This window comes from Daucus carota, chromosome 3 (genome assembly GCF_001625215.2).
Source record: "Daucus carota subsp. sativus chromosome 3, DH1 v3.0, whole genome shotgun sequence".
In the NCBI taxonomy this organism is placed as follows: Eukaryota; Viridiplantae; Streptophyta; class Magnoliopsida; order Apiales; family Apiaceae; genus Daucus; species Daucus carota.
In genome coordinates this window covers 53,219,082-53,239,680 of record NC_030383.2, presented here as the reverse complement: position 1 = coordinate 53,239,680, position 20,599 = coordinate 53,219,082, and the positions used below count along the sequence as shown (strand labels likewise).

The 20,599-nt window shown below is 28.9% G+C and overlaps 1 protein-coding gene across 1 annotated transcript; it reads right to left on the bottom strand.

Annotated features, from left to right (window-relative positions):
• Positions 1-4,297: 4,297 nt before the first annotated feature.
• LOC108214220 (protein DETOXIFICATION 27) lies at positions 4,298-7,930 on the bottom strand. Its single transcript, XM_064089380.1, has 8 exons — positions 7,486-7,930; positions 6,816-7,357; positions 6,444-6,530; positions 5,723-5,779; positions 5,392-5,630; positions 5,188-5,306; positions 4,976-5,065; positions 4,298-4,624 (listed from the first exon to the last, which is right to left on the bottom strand). The coding sequence occupies exons 1-8, from the start codon at positions 7,777-7,779 to the stop codon at positions 4,580-4,582; spliced, it is 1,473 nt and encodes a 490-aa protein (XP_063945450.1). The 5' UTR covers positions 7,780-7,930; the 3' UTR covers positions 4,298-4,579.
• Between the last annotated feature and the right edge of the window lie 12,669 nt (positions 7,931-20,599).

Genomic DNA, 20,599 nt, shown 5'->3' with positions numbered 1-20,599 from the left:
TGTTCTAAGATCATTTCCGATGGATTCTTTAAACAAACTCTTAACTATAAATTTAAAAAATGATATGAAAAATTAATTCTCTCTCTCTCTCTTTCTCTCTCTCTCTCTCTCTCTCTCTCTCTCTCTCTCTCATATGTGCTCTTAACTTAATATCATTGAATAAATATTTACTCCTTCCAATCCTATTCACTTCTCTTTCATTCTCTTTTCAACTTTTCTATCAAATAATAATATATGAATAGAGATCAAGTATAAAAAATATGAATCAAGTTGTCACAATATTCAGTGTATTAACTTGTTTGAAGTCATATATAATAAATTATGTTATTTATAAAGAGTAATTTAAGAATACCATAATACAAGTACATGCAACCCACCAACTAAGGGCCCGAGGTGTGGCGGATCCTCAATGTGAGAAACATGAATTTAATTATTATTAAAAATATTTAACATATGTTGGCATGTATAATCATATATCAATGTTATTATTAAAAAATATTTTAAAAAATTGAAAAGATATTTATATATATATAATGCTAAATTTATCTAAATTTTATTGCTATTTTTTTTTGGGGGGGGGGTTGATGGGGTGCTCCGAGCCCATCGTTGTATGTCTCTAGGTTTGAGGACCGAAACAAAATAAATATACCACCATAAAGCGCAGATAAAGCATTAGCAACAATAAAAGATTATACTGGGAATAAAATAAAAACACCATTGGCTCGTTCATGTTATCTTAAAAAATATAATTCTATGAGAAAAAAAAAAAATATTTCAATGTATTTGTATTAAATGATTTATCTTATAAATTTAATTAAGTGTTTGGTAAATTATATTTGACTAACACATATTTTAAGTGATGGTCCGTGAAACTAGACATCTACCAACAGCTACGGTCAGATTTTTTTGTCCCATGTAGCCTCAACATTCATAACTCTCACGTCTCTATTGCGAATGATAGTACTATAGGATGATGACTATTATATAATTTGGCTACAGGTTGAAGTTTCTATGGTCACGGGTTTTTGCACATTAATAGCTCCCAAAAATTCCTTCAATAACTACAAAATATTTCCCTTGATGGTCACCGAAAGCATAGAAAAAAAAAAAAGCAAAGAAAGCCAAACAGAGGCTAAAAGGTGAAAAAAAAAAGAAATATATTGGTCGGTTATGTTGTTGTTTCAAATATCTCTACTTGCGGAAATATTCAATATCTCGTTATAATAGGTCTATTTTTATGTTTGCTTGTTGTTATAGACATAATAGATATGTATAAGTCAAAAGACAGAGGTTATGTAGTATTGTGCATACAGATGTGTGTCAGGTATGACAATCGTTTACTTTCTAGGTAGATTAAAAAAGAAGAAGAAGAAACAAATTTTGTAATAAAAGTAGAGTTTTTGTGGGTGTAAAGGTAAATAGCATGAGGTTTTTGCACGGCTTTCCCTTCCTCCCTCGTGTCTTGTCTTTCTTCACTCTTTCCGTTCTTACACAAGTTTCATTTATTTATCACTCCACCAACATCGCAAACCTCAACAAGTATGGTTCTAAATAAGATTCATGTCCCATTTCATTCGAAAAATTATAAGCTCTTGATATATTATGTTTAAACTATCAATTCATGGTTTGATCAACGGAATCCTTCAATAACTAATCACTATAACAATTCAAGCATGGTTTTTCTTATGTTTAATCATGTTTCAAAAATAGTACTCAATACATTGAATTGCATGTTTGCTCTTAAAATTTTAAGAAATTTTGTTTGCTGATGTTTTACTTGGATTTTCACCTTCATCATTTGTAATCTAATCTCCTCGCCTTCATTCAATAATTTTACAATCTGAGTAATTGCATAAGCTTGAATTTTAAGATGAAATCAATTCTCAGCTTCTTTTTTTCATTTGAATAATTCATAGTGTTAGTAAATAGCCAATTATACAATACTCGAGCAGTACATGTATATATTTTTACTTATCAAATTGTACTATAAATTGCGTTGTTATCTTATAATAAATTATAGTATTGATGCAGTTTTATTGTATCCCTTAAAAATTGGAGATGTTCATACTTGTGGACGAACAAGACAACAAAATTATGAAAAAATGAAGAAAGGGTGCTGGAACATAATCAAAGTGACATATATAAACACAAATAACATGACAAGGTAGGGAGCTTTACTTCATCCACAAAGATATATCATGCATAGTTATGCTCTCATAAGTATGCATTGTCTCCCTCACCTTCAAGGCGTTGATTTGATTTACTCATATCGACCTTTATCCCAAAGAAAGAACTAGGTGCCATCTTTGCCTAATTATACTTGATGTTGGTGTACATTAAATTGTTAATATATTTGTTATTTGTCGTGAGATTTATTTGATAAAGCTTTCTTTGTAAAATGACACATCAGATCCCTTACCTCACAATTAAACCCACATATTTAGTTGTACTATAGCTATTTCATGGTTGAATTTCAAGCCTCAACAATCGTTCCACTAAAAAGCCAACATATGTAGCCTATATGGGCACGACTCCTACTCTTAAAAAGCCAACATATGTGGCCTACGTGGCTATCGCTCCTTCTCTGAAAAAGCCAACATATGTACCCTTTTCATGATTACAGCTCGTCTTACAAACAACCAATATATGTAACCTTTACTGTACATGGTTACGACTCATTTCACGAACAACCAACGTTTGTACTTTGTAGCCTCTTAGCTACGGTAGAGGGTCAACATATGTAGTCTCTATGTGGCTATAACTCTCTTCGCTAATAGCTAACATATGAAGTTTCTCAATGGCTACAGTTAGTCACTAAATCACAATCACTGATACAAAACTATACTTTGTTTGAGGATATCATCTAGATTTTTGTTTTTATTTGTGTCAAAATATGCACTAAAGTAGGTCCATAGCACTTTATATTGTATGCTATTGTAATTTTAGCTAGCCTAACTTTTTTGAACATAACATTAATGTGAAACTCCTCTAGTGTTATGTACTAGTTCTATATAGTTTGTGGTGCCTAAAATAAAAAATTCAACATCTTTAAGTTTTCGCAAAATCACTACACAATTCCTTCCTCGATCTATGCAACTTCACAGTAAATATCATCTAACTTTCCTCTTTAAAAAAAATACAAAATATTATGCTTATGGTTATTTGCATAATTGAATAGAATCACTAAGGCCAAAATCTAAGTCCTCTAGGAGTTGCCTATATATATGAGGTCAAGATTTGACTGTCACTACAACTAAAACATAACATAAACCTGGAATAGCAACCCTCAAATCTGGGGCAAGTCGTTTTCTCGAAGATTCTACGACTTAGCTGTTTAATTTGTTAAAGCAACGTTATAGCCAAGTTTTTCTTTTCTTTCTCTTTTATATTGCAATTACTAATTATTATTATTATTACTCCCTCCATCCCATTTTAAGTGTCCATTTTGCCAAAAAAAAAATTCCCAAAATATGTGTCATATTCTTTGACCCATGCAATTTTTTCCTAGTTCCAATATAGTATTAAATACAATCAACTAGCCCCTCCTAAATTCATTAATGCATTAATGTTTGAGTTATCGACCAGAACTACAATTTTATACAAAACTTCATCAGCAAATCAAAACCCCCACTTACAATTAAGAAGCGAAAAACAAAGTTATCACCAAAGAGAAAAACACGCTGAAAATATAAGTCAAAAATCGAAATAAAAGCAAATTGAAATAAATAAAAATAAAAAATTTAGATCTAATAGTCGAAACCATAGTATAGTCGATTAACTCTTGTATCATAAGTGATAATACAAATGCAATTTCCATAATTGCAAATCTTGTTGATCATTCTCCAACGAAACATATGCAAATAGTATTATTGACATGCTACAAATAATACCATTGAATTTGAGTATAATATAGCACATAAACAACCAAGCTGAAAATTTTACAAACTCATTAGATAAAACAACCCTCACAAGCGGAAAGTGAGATTAGAATAAAATTGTTATAAATTTGTTATCGTATGGAAAGTGATATTAGAATATACAATTTTCGATCTTTTGTATGTCTATTGATTTGTTATAACAGTAAATTTTCAGTTAAAAATTTTAATATTACTGGCAATAAATTAGTTGGAGTATTTATAGAGTATCATTTATATATATTTTATTAAATTATTGTAGATATTAAATATAGAAAATAATTGAAACTTGAACTTTTTCTGTAAAACTCTGGGAAATTTTACTTAATTTTAAGTTTTTGTTATTTAAACAAGGTATCTATTAGATTAATTGAAAGAGACGGTGATTTATAATTTGAAATTTCATTAAGAATAATCAAAATCTGCAGACTGGATATTGAACTGTTCAAGAGCTATGTTGCAAGAAAGCTGTTCTTTAACCGCATTTTGAACTGCTTGTAATTTAAATGAGCATACATAACCCGGAATCAGGTTGCTAAGAGTCAGGATTCAGCTGCAACTGCATCAATATGTTGCAATAAATTTCAAGGTGCAGAGAGGACATGTAATGGCAGGGTAGGTATGATCAATGGCACCTTGTCTGGTGGTTGTGAATTTGTCAGCATTTATCTCCCTGACCACTGTTTTACATGCACCACAGCTTTCTCTGCCTGCAGGTTAACATCAATGATCCAATTTAGTTTCCAAATTTCCCTACATGTTCGTCAAATACAGGTAAAAAAATGATGTGCATGTGTGCTCTAATCTGTATTTGGTCCAGCTCCCTCACATTCAGGGCATACCTTCAGTGGAAAAAAACCGACGGATGACTTAACCTTATATTTTTATGCATATACAGGGACGCTATATTATGATCGAAAACTGACTCTCGTTTGTGTTGAAAATGAAAGTGTGACAGATTGATACGAATAAAAGTACTAATAGAACAACTAATTTGTCCTGTGCAGTGATTATTGATCTTGCTAAAATTTACATGGCTTGTATATATCTATATGGCTCACCTCTTTTTCCCAGTCGCATCGGATGGTGATGAAAGCTAATATCAAAGTTTGAATGAATGTACCACCGAATATCATTCCTGCCCAGATACCCTGTAAAAATATTGCATGTTCTTATATTTTCTCATGTGAACAGCCATGCTAAGATGCAGACATAATGTTAAGTTGGTCCTCCCTCGACAGAGACTCTATATTTATAAGTTTGTAGAACGTACCATAACTCCTTGGTCGAAAATCCATCCCATTGCAATTCCAAGAGGAAGGCCGATGAGATAGTAACAGCCTAAATTAATGTATGCCACATAAGATTGCCATCCAGATCCAACAGCAACCCCTACACATAATAAACAACATTTCAGTGTCACCACTTCTCTGTTTTGTAAAAATATTCTGAAAGTCTGTGTACAATTTGTATTTACCCGAAAGAATTGGCTGAACACTGTTGAGGAGGATGGTAAATGCCAAGAGAATAGAGAGTTTGTTAACAGCTGCAAGTACTTCTTCGCTAGATGAGAAAATTAAGGCTAGTTCATTATGGAAGATCATTATAAGTAGCCAGAACATGAGACCGATCATTGTTGACGTTGCAACTGCGACAATGGTAGCAAATTTGGCTCCTTTTCCATTGCCTGCTCCCAGTTCATTAGAAACTCTTACTCTGTAAATTATCAAAATATGATAAATGTTTCGCTTTACACATATATCATCATAAAACAAAAGTTCAACTAGAAAAGAGACTTGATTTTTTACCCTGTTGCTGCAAAGAAAGCGAGAGGTATCATCAACTCCCATCCATTGATTGACATACTGCATTTAAGGAAACAAAGGTCTGCTCAACAATTCTTACTCTGATACTGTTTATTAAAAAAGCAAATTACTAATAAGAAGATCAGTATCAGTATCCCGACACATACAAGCATACTTATGTTGAGTTAGATATGATGGAGAACCGCAGAAACGTGAGAAACGACAAATAATTTTTCAATTTTTTGTGTACTGCAGAATCATTGTTTCTGCAAATTCTGTTATGCAGAGCCATTGGCATTGAAGTTTACCGAATCCTTGTTTGCTAGTTAACAGTTTATGAATTACTCTATCATACATAACATAGTATATAAACCATAGCCTTGTTTTTTAGCTTAAGGTCAATGAACTTTATGTAAATATTAGTAATAAACAGACACAGTCTGAAGTCTGGCCTTTGGTACATATCTTAGTTTCAAAATTACACACAAATAGTTCAGACACCTTTTAGGTATGATTAAAGACAGTAATGAACTAAAAAATGCATAAAATTTTTGTAGTTTACAATCGTCCAAAGAAGCAGGTGTAAATATATTAATAACAATGACCATCCAATTAAACAAATGAAAAGATAGAAAGAAACGTCAAGTACCTTAGATTTTAGAAAGAACGCAGATTTAGAAACAAAAAAGTAAATTCATTTATGAATGAAATGAGAGGTACTTACCAAATTGACAACGCATCTACTGCAATCTTTGCATTCTCTAAGTTTCCTGTCATCACTATTAGTATTCTGTAGTACCAATTTTCCAAGCTGTTTCATGAGATAAAAAAAACAAAAAGCTTATCAGATCAAAATTGCACAATTTGTTAATCAGATAGATTTAACAAACTATCTGCCTTGTTTTTTATACAAACTACAATTAGTACATAAACAAAAATAGAATTCAGAGGGGCTCTTCACCAATTATCTCCTGCATCTTCCTGTTAGGAAATAAAGTACAGATGATCCACAGTTTAACCGTAGACGGTTCAAATTGTATATTCAAACTTTAAAGGCGTAATATTTATTAAAAAACATAAAAAGAGTGTCAAGTACCAAAGCATGACGCCGGAAGATGCAGAGAGTTTGAGAAATTCCCAGAGACCAGAAAAGGCCTCAACAGAGAATCCATTCCAAGATTGAGGGCAGCCACCACAACTAGTATATATAAACAGAGCAATAGGAATGATACCCCAAGATATATTCATACTAAGAGCAGTTCCAATTATTCCAAGTTGAAATTTGTAGACAATCAACCATGTCAAAAGCACGTGCAATATAAGAGTTCCGAGAGACACCCAAGCAATAACAATGTTCTTCAGCTGGCTCTGCAAAAATCTTTGCAATGGAAACTGAAAAACAAAGCTGAAGTGCAGCGGAATCAAACACATGGACACAGTTCCAGATAGCTCCGCAACATCATCAGGTTGCCCCAGTAGTTTTAAAAGTGGAGACGCTAAAAAGAATACCGGAAGTAGTAGTAGAGAGACAATGAACAAAACTATGAAAGAACGTTGCAAATATATTCCCAGAAGTCGGTAATCTTTGGCTCCGAATGCTTGCCCACATAACGTTTCTAAAGCACTTGCCATTCCCAGCTGATCCACCACAAAAAACAAAGTCACAAATTTACCATAACAAACAACTCTAACTTAAATTACAAAATTTTCAGTACCATGACGGAGATTTATAATATTATCGCAACGGAATTATAGTTTGAAATTACCATGAGGCCAAAATCGAAACCAAGTATAACATTGGTTGAAATGGAGATGGCCGCAAGCTCAAGGTCACCAAGATGGCCGGCAAAAGCTTGGGTGATAACAAACATGGAGAAGCTAGCTATGCGGCTAAAGATAGCAGGTCCTGCTACGCGCCATAACTTCTTTGATTCGATCCAAACCTTGTCTTGGATTTTAATTTCATCTTCATCTTTGCGGCCACCTTGTATTATTTCTTTGGTAGATGCATAATCTAACAGGGGTATTTTTGCTTCCCCGGCCCTTCCATTACTAGACATTTCTATATAATAAACTTAATAGCTCGGCCTCTCTGTTACTCAATTTCTCTCAAACTTTTTGGTGTTTGGACTATCAATTTCTTATTTGGGAGAGAAAAGAGAGGCGGAGAAATGAGAAAGGTGGGAGAACAATCTTTATATAACATGTTATGCATTGTGTATTATGTTCTTTTGTTTTTCCTTTTTTGTTTCCAGAATATTTTGCCGCAATACACTACCATGGGTATCTCTTATTTTTCGAGTATAGTTGGTTTAGTTAAAAAAAGATTTATTATAAATATCAAAAGGAATCAAATAAGCTTAAAGTATAATGTGTGATATTCTCGGATGGTGGTAACGGAAATACAATAGCTATAGCGGATTTTATCGAAAACTTGTAAAATATCAAGTACATTTTACCTTTAGACTAATATAAATATAATAATCGATTAAAAGGAAAAGAGAACATATTAACACTAACGTAAATCATTAAAGTGAAAGTGTGAAAAGGTAAAATTTGTTCTGTAAAATTGATGACATAAAACACTAAAGATTGATTACATATACATATGTACAAATTTTGGACTTCATAGATGTCAACCTAGAAAAGTTTTTGTTTTGTTATAAAAAATATTGAAAAAACATTTAGAAAGTGTGACCGGGATCAACATTTAAAAACACAGGTAAGGTTAAGAGGGGTGTATTGGATTGGGATTTTAAAGCATTTTTTTGCATCTATCAAATCTGAAGGTATTCGATTGGGATTGTTTGAAATCCATTAAAATCTTGAGGTATTCAATAGGGATTTTAAATTATGCTACAAAATCTGGTATTCAATTGGGATTTTAAATTATGCTTTAAAATCTGATGGTATTCAAATGCTGATGGATTTTTTTGCATTTCATAAAATGATGGATTTTGTGGTATTTTTCAGTGTATTTTAAGTTTTTTGAAATCCCACCAAAATCAATGGGATTTTGAAGCATTGTACTTACGAAGAATTTGTACAAAATCAAAATCTCATACAATCCATTAAAATCCATAGACAAAAAACAATCCATTAAAATCTCAATCGAATATACCCCGTAAGTTTAACATATAAGTAAATTAGGCCATGAACTAGAAGATGGTTGTCATTGTTTCATCTATATTATCTTTCAAATTTATAAATATATACTAGCTTAAAACCCGTGCAACGCACGGCCGGTTATAATATTTATTATTATATTATATATATTTTAAATTTAACTAATTTTATTTCGAAAATAAAATTATGATCGAATAATATGATTAAATAAATTTTTTATTTAGCAGCTGAATAAATTCTTAGTAGTTAAGTCTGTCAAACAGCTAATTAAAAATTACGTTGAACATATATATTTTAATGAGGATGTTAATATATATTTATATATATGTTATAATTTAAGAAGACTTATAAACCCAAATATATATCAACCAATCAATATTTCGTTATTAATGATTAATAATATCATATAATATATATTAAAAGTTAAAGAGACATGTAAAACCAAATATCGACCCATCATATAAATCTAATTTACAATATTTTAGTCTAATAGAAAATAAAAAATATATTATAATATGTTATAAATTAAAGAGGTCCGGGGGTCGAATACCAACCGGCTCGCCAAACTCGACCGACCGACCAACTGAACTTTTCCTATTTCGGCTTTAGTGATATAATAATAAAGTATAGTATAGATTTGTAATATTACTTTTAAAGTGAAACCATTAGAGTATTTAAAAATAATTCTAATGTATTTTAATTTAAAAAATATCACCGGTTATTTATTAATAATTATATATAATAATATTATAGTTTTATATATGTGTCGTCTGTCTTAATTGTATAAGATCTGTCTTTTTAAGATCTGTATAGGTTTGGTCAAAGCCCAAGTACCGACCGACAAACTTGTAACGTTTCGGTTTTATCCATTTTTAGTTAGTAATGTGAAAAAGATAATATGTTTTAGTTAGAAAAGGTAATTGTCATGTTGTCCAATATTATTTTTAGAAAATTGAGTTTTTTAGTTAATAAATATAAAAAAAATAATCATTTCGGTTAAAAAAGATGCTTGATTATATAAATAGGCCCATAACTCGGCTCAGATACCGACTGACCAAACTTTTAATGTTTCAGCTTTAATAGTACTAGCTTATAGCTCGTGCAAGGCACGGGAGATTTTTAATTATATATAGATTTTTTAAATATATTTTAAATTATGTGAAAATTTTAATTTACAAATAATAAATTAAAATTTTCATTAAATGAAATTTGAAATTATGATTTGTTTGTAAGTCAGAATTGTTGTAAAAATATGTAATTTTTATATGATGTTGGTATAATTTAAAATTTTATCTTAAATTTTAGTTGATTCTAATGCAAAATATTAGTTTTCCATAATTTAACAGTTATGAGTAACTTAATCTAACATATTTGTCTTTAATAATAAAAATAGTTAATATTATGATGTAATACATATTTGTATATAATTTTTCGCCTTTCTTTTTTCATATATATACTTGAATATAAATATTTATTTTAAAAATATTTTTATATTAAGTTATAAATCTTTATATAAAATATATTTGTTAATAATTTCAATAACATGCATGCAAGTAGAAATTTGTCTTGGATTACGAAAAGGTGCTAAAAATAGGGGTCTACATTTTACAGTTGTTTCTGTCAAAAAAATAAAAAAGACTTGTCACACGTGTTGGATCATCCGATAGTGGCTATGAAATACACTATCACAGTTATTAACGGCTTCATATAAACTACTAATGAAGTTATTTATTTTCTTGTATGTATCATGCTAAAGTATTAAATTAATCTTTCTATCAAATTTTAATATATTTTGAGTAGAATATATGACGCCAACTTTTATTAGATTATATTTATAAATTTATTTTATATTAAAATTATTATAATGTGATTTAAATATTTTTCTAAAATTTATATGGTTCTAAATTAAAATTGATAAACATAATTTGTTTTGAATTAAGAAAAGGAATCATAAACATGCAATTAAAAGATAAAAATTTGTTTTGGATTAAGAAAAAGTTTTTGTATTCATTCCTCACATAAATCCGATTTATTAATTTTAAAATATATTAGATAAAAATAATTTTGTGACGGTGCAATTTATATGATTGTACAAATAAAACTGATAGAAAATATTTATTTTAGATTAAAAAAAATCATAAACACGTGAAAGACAGAATTTGTTTTGGATTTTGAAAAAGAATTATAAACATGCAAGTAGATATCAGTTGCCTTACAGAACAGAAATTAATTTTGTTCTAATCTAGCGGTGTTTATTGTCCAATATATGATCCAACGGATGATAAGCTTTTGGATCATACGACCAAGTTATCTCTCTTACGCTTATTATATATAAGTATATAATAGTATAGATTGGAAAGTATGAAATGTGTTTTTATTAATTATTGAGTTACTTTTTCTATGGATAGAAGTATTTATGAAAAAAATTAAAAATAAATTATAAAATTATATTTTATATAAATCTTAAAATATGCTGTAAAAGAAAAAGGGACAGCATATAAATTTTCTCTGGTACATAATCGTTACTGAATTTATAAGTGAACGAGCATAAATCATAAATTTAGTGGTACACAGGTGACGAGTGACCACAGAAGTTAATAGAGGCCAGCGGAAGACCAACTCCAAATGATACAAATTTAGGATGGGATCCGAATTCTATTCCAATCATGTGATCCAAATTCACTCATCTTTATAATATTCATATATTTTGATTTTGCATATTTTAAAAAATGATTAACTAAACCATTAATTATAATAATACAATTAACGACTAGACAAAGATAAAATATTACAAATAATTCGAAAAGGTTAAAAAGGTACATAAAAATAAATTAAAAGCATTAAAATAGTGCATTAAAATACTAATTCTCAGAATTAGTATATTTTTCCCACAAATGCTCAATAAGTGTATTTGGAAGTTCAAGATGGGGAATATGTATCATTGATTTTTCTGTAGCGATTGATAATTGTTGAAATTTTATGTATTTTGAAATTTTAATTTATAATTAATCGTTATCTTAATTATATTTTAATCTTAATTAATCTATCTTTAATATCATTAACAAAATCATCAAATGATAAAAATAATAATATTTTAATGTTAAAAAGATTTGAATCAGTGAATAGTGGTGATCCAAATTTGGATTAGTACTATTCACTGATCCAAATATCACTTTTTAATCCATGATTGGAGTGGTTTGGGGCAGAACTGCCCCAAATTTGGATTTTTGGATCACGGTTGGAGATGCCATGAGAAGCCACCAATCATCTTAATGTACAACCAAAAGCTATGCAATTCTATTTGTAATATTTTTATTAGAAACTAGTTGAGAAGCCGCGCGTTGCGGCGGCTTGTAAAAATTATATTAATAATTTAATATTAATATTTGTGGAATGCAATAATTTTGTAGCTGTCTATAAAAAGTATATTAATGATTAAAAATTAATATTTGTAGGATAAAATAAATATTATATTATAAAAATCTTGATGTAATACCTATACTAATATATAAAATTGCAAAATTGGACTATAATTCATGTTGAAAAAATGAAAATAAATTTCTACATGTAATTAACAATTTAAAGCACGACGAATCTTAATTTTATTTGTGTTTTTTTAAAAAGTAATCATGTTCTTGTATTGTCACCTTCCTCCAATTTTTTTGGATTGATTGTGCAAAAAAATATCTAACTTAAATCCGTAAGATAGCGGTCTATAACTACTCTTGCTTGTAATAACCTTTATTTTTAAATACTCTATGCATGAACGATATTTTCCTGTGTACAAAGTAAATCATATAAAAATTAACAACAATAAACATATCCGATAAACAAAACAAATATTATAAAAGAATAACCAACAAACATACATCAATAATAGTTAATTTATTGATATCATCCATCAATATCATGTCAAGACTATATTCTTCTCCCGTGTTTGGATTTGTCGACTCACACATAGTGGTCTATAACTACCTTTACTTGCAACAACCTTTATTTTTTTTTAATATCATATAAACAACCTTCACTTATCGTTGTAGAAGAACGCACCACCGAGTAAGAAATCGAGCAAGAGAACTATCGTCAGAGAGAGGTAGAGTTGTGGTATTGAGAGAGAAGGTTGTGTTTAGATAATCCAAAACCCTACAACCTATAAGGGTATTTATAGGTGCAGAGAGACTTGTGTGCTACTCTTTTCCATAATTAAATAATCATAAATAAAATTAGATTGCTATATTCCATAAATAATCTGAAACAAAATCAGATTTTGAAACTTGCTTCTAATATATCCGAAATTAAAAAAGGTAGTTCTAATTTTTAATATTTTTCATCCGAAAATTTCTAGAAAATTAGAAAAATAGAACGGAGCGATGTGAAAGGCGCCATCTACATGTCCCTCGCTTCTCCTTTATATAGAAACAAAATCAGATTAAAACTTTCAAGCTACTATATTCCATAAATAATCTGAAACAAAATCAGCTTCTGAAACTTGCTTCTAATATATCCGAAACTAAAAAAAATAGTTCTAATTTTCGATATTCTTCATCCAAAAATTCCAGAAAATTAGAAAGATAGAACGGAACGATGTGAGAGGCGCCACCTACACTCCCCTCGCTTCTCCTTTATATAAGTATATTGATGATCGATGATTAATAGTAAAATATCTAGTACTGAAATGCAATCAATATCAAATAAATTTGTAACTTGAATTAATATTTTTGTATAACATGATACTTTAATTTACTTCAATTGTTAGTAAAACAAGATTTCAAGTTTGTAATATATTACTTAAAATCAGATGTTAAAACATTATGACAAAAAATAGTGTAACATATAATTAAAATTTTTACTAATTTTAAATGTAGTATTTCTCTAATTAATAGACCTTTTTAATCTATAACAATTTTCAACAATTTCTTTTATCATGACAGAAAATAGTAAAACATATATATCAGATTTGTTTATTCATAAATTTGATAGACTTACTCGCCTATTAAAATTTGAAATCTATTTTAATTAAAAAACATATATTATTTATTTGAACGTGTACGAATTTTAGTAGTAAGGATGTATTTTAATTCGGTTTTTCTGGTGTGGGCCTGTTGGCACATGCTAAACACCAACTCTAATGGCTTAATATGATTGGTGGAATTGTTGTGAATGTAGAGGCCATCAACATTTAATATACATCCACCAATCAAAAGTTAGTATTCTCATGAGAGTTGGAGTTGGTGACTGATGTGAACCAATTTAAACCCTTTTGTGTCGTATATAATGTAGTGAAAGTAGGGATATCGTTCAACGCCAAGGATTAAGGGCTCACTTAACTTATATATTGTTAAAAGATAATAATTGGGGTTTTTAATAAACTAATGATTAACTAAGAATTAAATTAAGCAAATTTAATATTGTTCCTGCAGGCTTTTGACATCTGCACCCATCTAGAATGATAGAAAATTAAATTATTTTCGCGTGGGCTGTTTACTCACCCAAATCTGATTCCTAGAACTCCAGATATGACCCAAACAATATTGGTTATGCGGGTCGCCAAAGAGTTATGAATTTTCTATCTAATTTGATCCAAATTCTTTCCAATTTAGAATTCCTTGCTCTCTACAATAAAATATTAAAATCTAATTAATATATGTTCAATTAAATGCAAAATATAACTAATATGGGAACAATTATCATCTAAAATATATCTATACTATACTATTAAAGCCGAAAGATTAAAAGTTTGGTCGGTCGGTATGCGGGCTTTTATACGGACTTTTATAATTAGCGGGTTTCAAACAAAATTAGTGGGCTTCAAACAAAATATAAACAAATCAAGACATAAAACAATTAAAAATACATGGCCAGATACGGGGCTATCTATATACCAATTATTCTTTTTAACTAAAATATGTTATCTTTTTATATATTTTTTAACTAAAATAACTCCATTATTTAAAATAACATCGAAAAATATAGTGATTACGTTTTTAACTAAGACGCATTATCTTTTTTATTTATACATTTTAACAAAAAAAACGGATCTTCTACGGTTAACACGGGCTATACATATACACAAATACTATTAAAGCCCAAACATTAAAAGTTTGGTCGGTCGGTACTTGGGCCAAATTATGAGCCTACTTATATAATCAATTATCTTTTTAACTAAATCTTTTATCTTTTTTTATATGTTCTAACTAAAAAAACTCAATTTTCTAAAAATAATATTGGACAACATAGCAACTACTCTTTTTAACTAAAACACATTATCTTTATCAGAATTCTAACTAAAAAAATCGATTTTTCAAAAACAACGCATGCAACATTCATATAAAAAGATATTATATATCTATATTATTATACTATTAAATCCGAAATATTGAAAGTTTGGTGAGTCTGTACTTGGGCCAAAATACGGGCCTATCCATATACTAATTATTCATTTTAATTAAAATATGTTATTTTTTTATATTTTCTAACTAAAAAAACTCCATCATTTAAAATAACATCGAGAAACATAGTAATTACCTTTTTAACTAAAACATTATCTTTTTTATATTTTCTAACTAAAAAACAGACCTTCTACAATTAACAGGAGCTAAATATATAAAAATATAATATTGTTATATATTATTTAATAAATAACCTGTGATATTTTTCAACCAAAATACATTAACATTATTTTTAAATATACTAATGGATTCACTTTAAAAGTAATATTATAAATCTATAATATACTATCTATACTATACTATTAAAGCCGAAACATTAAAAGTTTGGTCGGTCGGTACGCGGGCTTTTAGACATACTTTTATAATTAGTGGGCTTAAAACTAAAATCAAACCTTAAAAACACAACCAAAAAGTACAATCTAATAATCCATACCCATTAAAGAAAACATTCAAGATAACCAACCCCAGAACTGCATATCAGCAAAACATGAACAATAAAGAAAAAGAAAAAACTCAAGCTCACATGCAAAAAAAAAAAAAAACTAAAAATCAACACACAAAAACACAAACTCGCAAAACCTGAAAAACCTAAAACAGTAAATAAGGCCAAGAACAAACCTTAATCCTCAATCACATCACTTGTGGGGTGTCAATGCAGAGGAGAGGAGTTCGATTCGGGGTGCAAAAAAAGTTATGATTTTTATGTTTTTTAAGCAAGAGTTGAGCGAGTTTGGTCGATGGATAACTGGTCCGAAATACGGACCTATCAATACAATCAATTATTTTTTTAACTAATATATATTTTCTTTTTATATCTTTTTACTAAAAAAACTCAATTTTCTAAAATAACATCGACGGGCATATCTATATAGTAAATTATTCTTTTTAACCAAAATATATTATATTTTATATATTTTTAGGTAAAAAAACTCAATATTTTAAAATAACATCGAGTAACATAATAATTACCTTTTTAACCAAATCGTACTAATTTTTTTAGATTTTCTAACTAAAAAACCTGATCTTTTACGATTAAAAATAATATTATAAACCTATACTATCTATCTACATTATAATAGATATTATTATATTATTAAAATCGAAATATAAATAATTTAGTCGGTCAAGTTTGGGGGATCAGTAGATATTTGACCTTACGGACCTCCTCAATATAAAAATGTTTAAATATTTTTAATTATTTATTAAATGAAAATAGTAAAATTTTAGTTAGTATGATCAATCGATATTTGGGTCTATGGACTATGGACGTCTTTAACTTATAACACGTTTTATGCTATACTATATTAGTATTATGCTCTGTTCTAAAAGTTGCTGATTAATCACCGATTAATCCCTGTTCCGTAGCTCGCCGAACTGATTAAATCTCCAATTAATCACCGATCAATCCGATTAATCTCCGATCAATTCAATTAATCCCCGATTAATCTTTGTTCCGTGACTTCACCGATTAAATCCGATTTCCGTTTTTTACAACACTGCTATTATGTCGCAATATTTAAAATTTGGTTGGTTAAGATATAAATGAAAAATAACAAATATATTAACCGCCCGTGCATTGCACAGGTTATAAGCTAGTATAAATATATAGGGTGAGGTTCAAATTAGAACCCGTTTTAAATTAGAACTTAGAACTCATACAGAATCATTAGATTATTGTTAAATCAATGGTTATGATCAAATGTCGCATTTAATATTAGTTATTTAGTATCTTTTTTTAATTGATTATAGGTAATTAATGAATGCATTAAATGCTCTAATTATATGTATTAAAATTTAATTATTACCTTCTAATCAAATCGCTTGTTATATTAGTTGATAACATACTTCCTATGTTCTACAGCAGTATCGATATAATTATTAAAACCTATTAGTGTATAATATATACGTGCTACAACAGTATTTCTATTTTTCTACAAAAATATTGCATTATAAAATAATTTTCTACTATATTAATATATGTTCCGCAGAGGTATTACACAGTAATATGTATTTTCCTATAAAAATATTGCATTATAAAATTGTATCTATTATGTTAATATATGTTCTGCAGCAATATGACGTAGTAATTTGCATTTTACTACAAATGTATTGCATTATAAAATCATTTTCTATTATATTAATATATGTTACGCAGCAGTATATGCATAATTTGTATTTTCCTACCATTTGTAAAATCATTTTTAATTATATTAATATATGTCCCGCATCAGCATGACGTATTTTCCTACAAAATTATTGTATTATAAAATTATTTTTTATTATATTAATATAGAGTATATTCCCTTTTGCACCCCGCTGGTTTTAGCCAAAATCACTTTATTACCTATACTTTCTATAATTGCACTGTGCATCCCTTTACTATTTTTGACGCTTCAGTTTGCACCCTTCTGTTAAAAAACACAGGGGTAGTTTGGGCAATATATAAAAATTAATTATTGATAGATCTTTATTTATTTTTTTTGACCCTCTAAACGATATTTTTTGAAAATTCTTAAAGAATGAAAGTTGTAGAGAACGAAAAGATCCTTTTAAACCAATAAAATTCAAAATTATTGAAATCTTTTTTGTAATTTTTTTCTAGATTACAAAAATTAAAGATCTTGTAAAAATTCGTAATAAATTCAATTAATTTCGGATTTCGATGATATTTGATGATTCGGAAAACACTTTCAATCGTCTATAACTTTCGTTCATGTTGTTTCCTCATATCATGTTTCGAAATATTTTTGAAAAATTGAAATTTAAACTAAAAACATGAGTTGTAAATACATTTTATTATTTCAAAAATATTTCAAAACATAATATGAGGAGACAACATGAACGAAAGTTATAGGTAATTGAAAGGGTTTGTGAATCATCAAAAATTATCGAAATCCTAAATTAATTGAATTTATTATGAATTTTTACAAGATCTTTAATTTTTGTAATCTAGAAAAAAATTACAAAAAAGATTTCAATAATTTTGAATTTTATTGTTTTAAAAGGATCTTTTCGTTCTCTACAACTTTCATTCTTTAAGAATTTTCAAAAAATATCGTTTAGAGGGTCAAAAAAAATAAATAAAGATCTATCAATAATTAATTTTTATATATTACCCAAACTACCCCTGTGTTTTTTAACGGAAGGGTGCAAACTGACGCGCCAAAAATAGTAAAGGGATGCACAGTGCAATTATAGAAAGTATAGGTAATAAAGTGATTTTGGCCAAAACCAGCGGGGTGCAAAAGGGAATATACTCTATTAATATATGTTCCGCAGCAGTATGACGTAGTAATTTGTATTGAAGATCTTTAACAAATATTCTGCAGCAGTACAAGCCTATAAGTTATATGATTGAATTATATAATTTTGGAAAGTTACATTAATCATGGAATTAAATATTTTCATTTAATGAAGGTTATTAGGTTCTAAAATTTAGAGGTTTTATGTGGAACCTGACCCTGAATATATAATCTATCAGTGACTATTGTGTGTCATGAGTACATCATAGAAAATTTGATTTTAATTATCAGAGCAGATGAATGCAGGAGTATCTAAATTCGCAGAAAACAATACTGCGATTACTGATTTGGTGCTAAATTAGATGGTCTTAAAAAGATAGCGCACATTCTGCCCGTCAATATAGACCAGTCGCATTTTACTTGGATGACACACATCCCTCCCCTCTATCCTCTTAAATATCAAAACTGCTTCTGAGAGGACATATAAACAACCGTTACACGTATACGTCTCTACACATGAACACACAGCACTGCATTCTAAATGATTGGTGAAATTTTTGATGATGCCTGAAGTTATTGGGAAATGTGATATCCAATATCTTAAAATATATTTATAATTTTTTACGTGATTTTTCAATTAGTATAACTAGATAAATCATTCAAGCATCTTATCGATCGATTTTATCAGTTAAACTAATATACGCAAACTATATAATCACATCAATAATAAATAATAAAATAAGAAACAAGAAATCTAAGATATTTTATGAAAGAACAACTCTACGTCCCATACATTTCTCTACAACCTTACCTTTTAAATTTATTTTTCTATTCTTTACATTATAGAGTTTTATAAAATTTATCAGATAATAAATATTTATTATAAAAAATAATCTAAGCTATCACTTTCGCCTACATTTTTCAATCAATCAAATACAGATACGGCTTGTCACTTTAATTTATGTATTTTTGTTAAATACAATAAAAAGTTGATTTGGATTGCTAGCTTATTAAAAATGTTTGGATACTTGACGCAGAAAAAACTTTAAAAACAAACTTTTTTCTTCTTAAATACAGTTTTAAGTATTTCTATTAACAACACGATCCAAAAAAAACCTTAAACCCACTTATTTTGTAAATAAGTCATAAGCTCACCAAACACCCCTGAATCACGAACGCACAACATGGATGGCCTCTTTTATTCTCGCTTGGGTAAACACGAATAATACACTGGTGATCTGGACTAGTTGAAAGGATGAGTCGACGTTCAAAGACAGAAAGGCAAGTCGTTGTTCCATTTGATTGTCGTACCCGGTGTAAACGTAAGGAGTTACGATATCATTTTGTCTCAGCATTCATAAGTGAAGTTGCCAAACTCAACCGTCTTCTATTAAATTCATCGTATCATTGCACTTTCTTAGTAATTTCTTTGGTCAGCTATTTACACAATTAGACCTGAGCCACAAGAAACACAACCACCTATTCTGTCAACTTCATGTGGAGTTTATACTTGATAATAAAATATACGCATGCGATTTATATGTGCCGAGGACCGAGGTTCATAGCAACGAGAGTTACCAGTTTGATCTCCTCCTCCGGATCTGCTAGCTGGATGAATCTACTATTTAAATCTTCAGAGATATCAACTTATCAAGCAAATTTTCAAGATCATCATAATATTTTTAAATTTCATAAAAATGTTTATATAATTATGCATGAGATTTAGAATGATGAAAGGATATCAAATTTTTATAGAAGTGTACCTCTTCATAGTCTCATTAGCTAGATCGGCCCATATTTGAGACTATAACTTGTACTGTTCATATGGTTCGGTCAAAAATAGTAGACTAGTCTTGTGTATTTTCGAGTCAGATTATAAATTCTTTTAAATGACACGACGTAAATGAGATAATAAAATAACATTTTAACTGGACTAAATATATAGAATCAATCTTGTATTTTTTTTTGTCAGGAGAATCAATCTTGTATTGATATCTCCTAAAAAAGTTCAAATGACATGACCGAGATAAGATGATAAAATAAGATATTTCAGTTGATGTAAA

What these genes read in the sequence shown, in the direction of transcription:
- LOC108214220 (XM_064089380.1), bottom strand. Translation starts at nt 7,779, where the DNA reads ATGTCTAGTAATGGAAGGGCCGGGGAAGCAAAAATACCCCTGTTAGAT. An exon ending in GTTTCGATTTTGGCCTCATG is followed by an intron (nt 7,358 to 7,485) that starts GTAATTTCAAAC and finishes GTGGTGGATCAG; the next exon opens with CTGGGAATGGCAAGTGCTTT. An exon ending in GATGCGACTGGGAAAAAGAG is followed by an intron (nt 4,625 to 4,975) that starts GTGAGCCATATA and finishes GTTAACCTGCAG; the next exon opens with GCAGAGAAAGCTGTGGTGCA.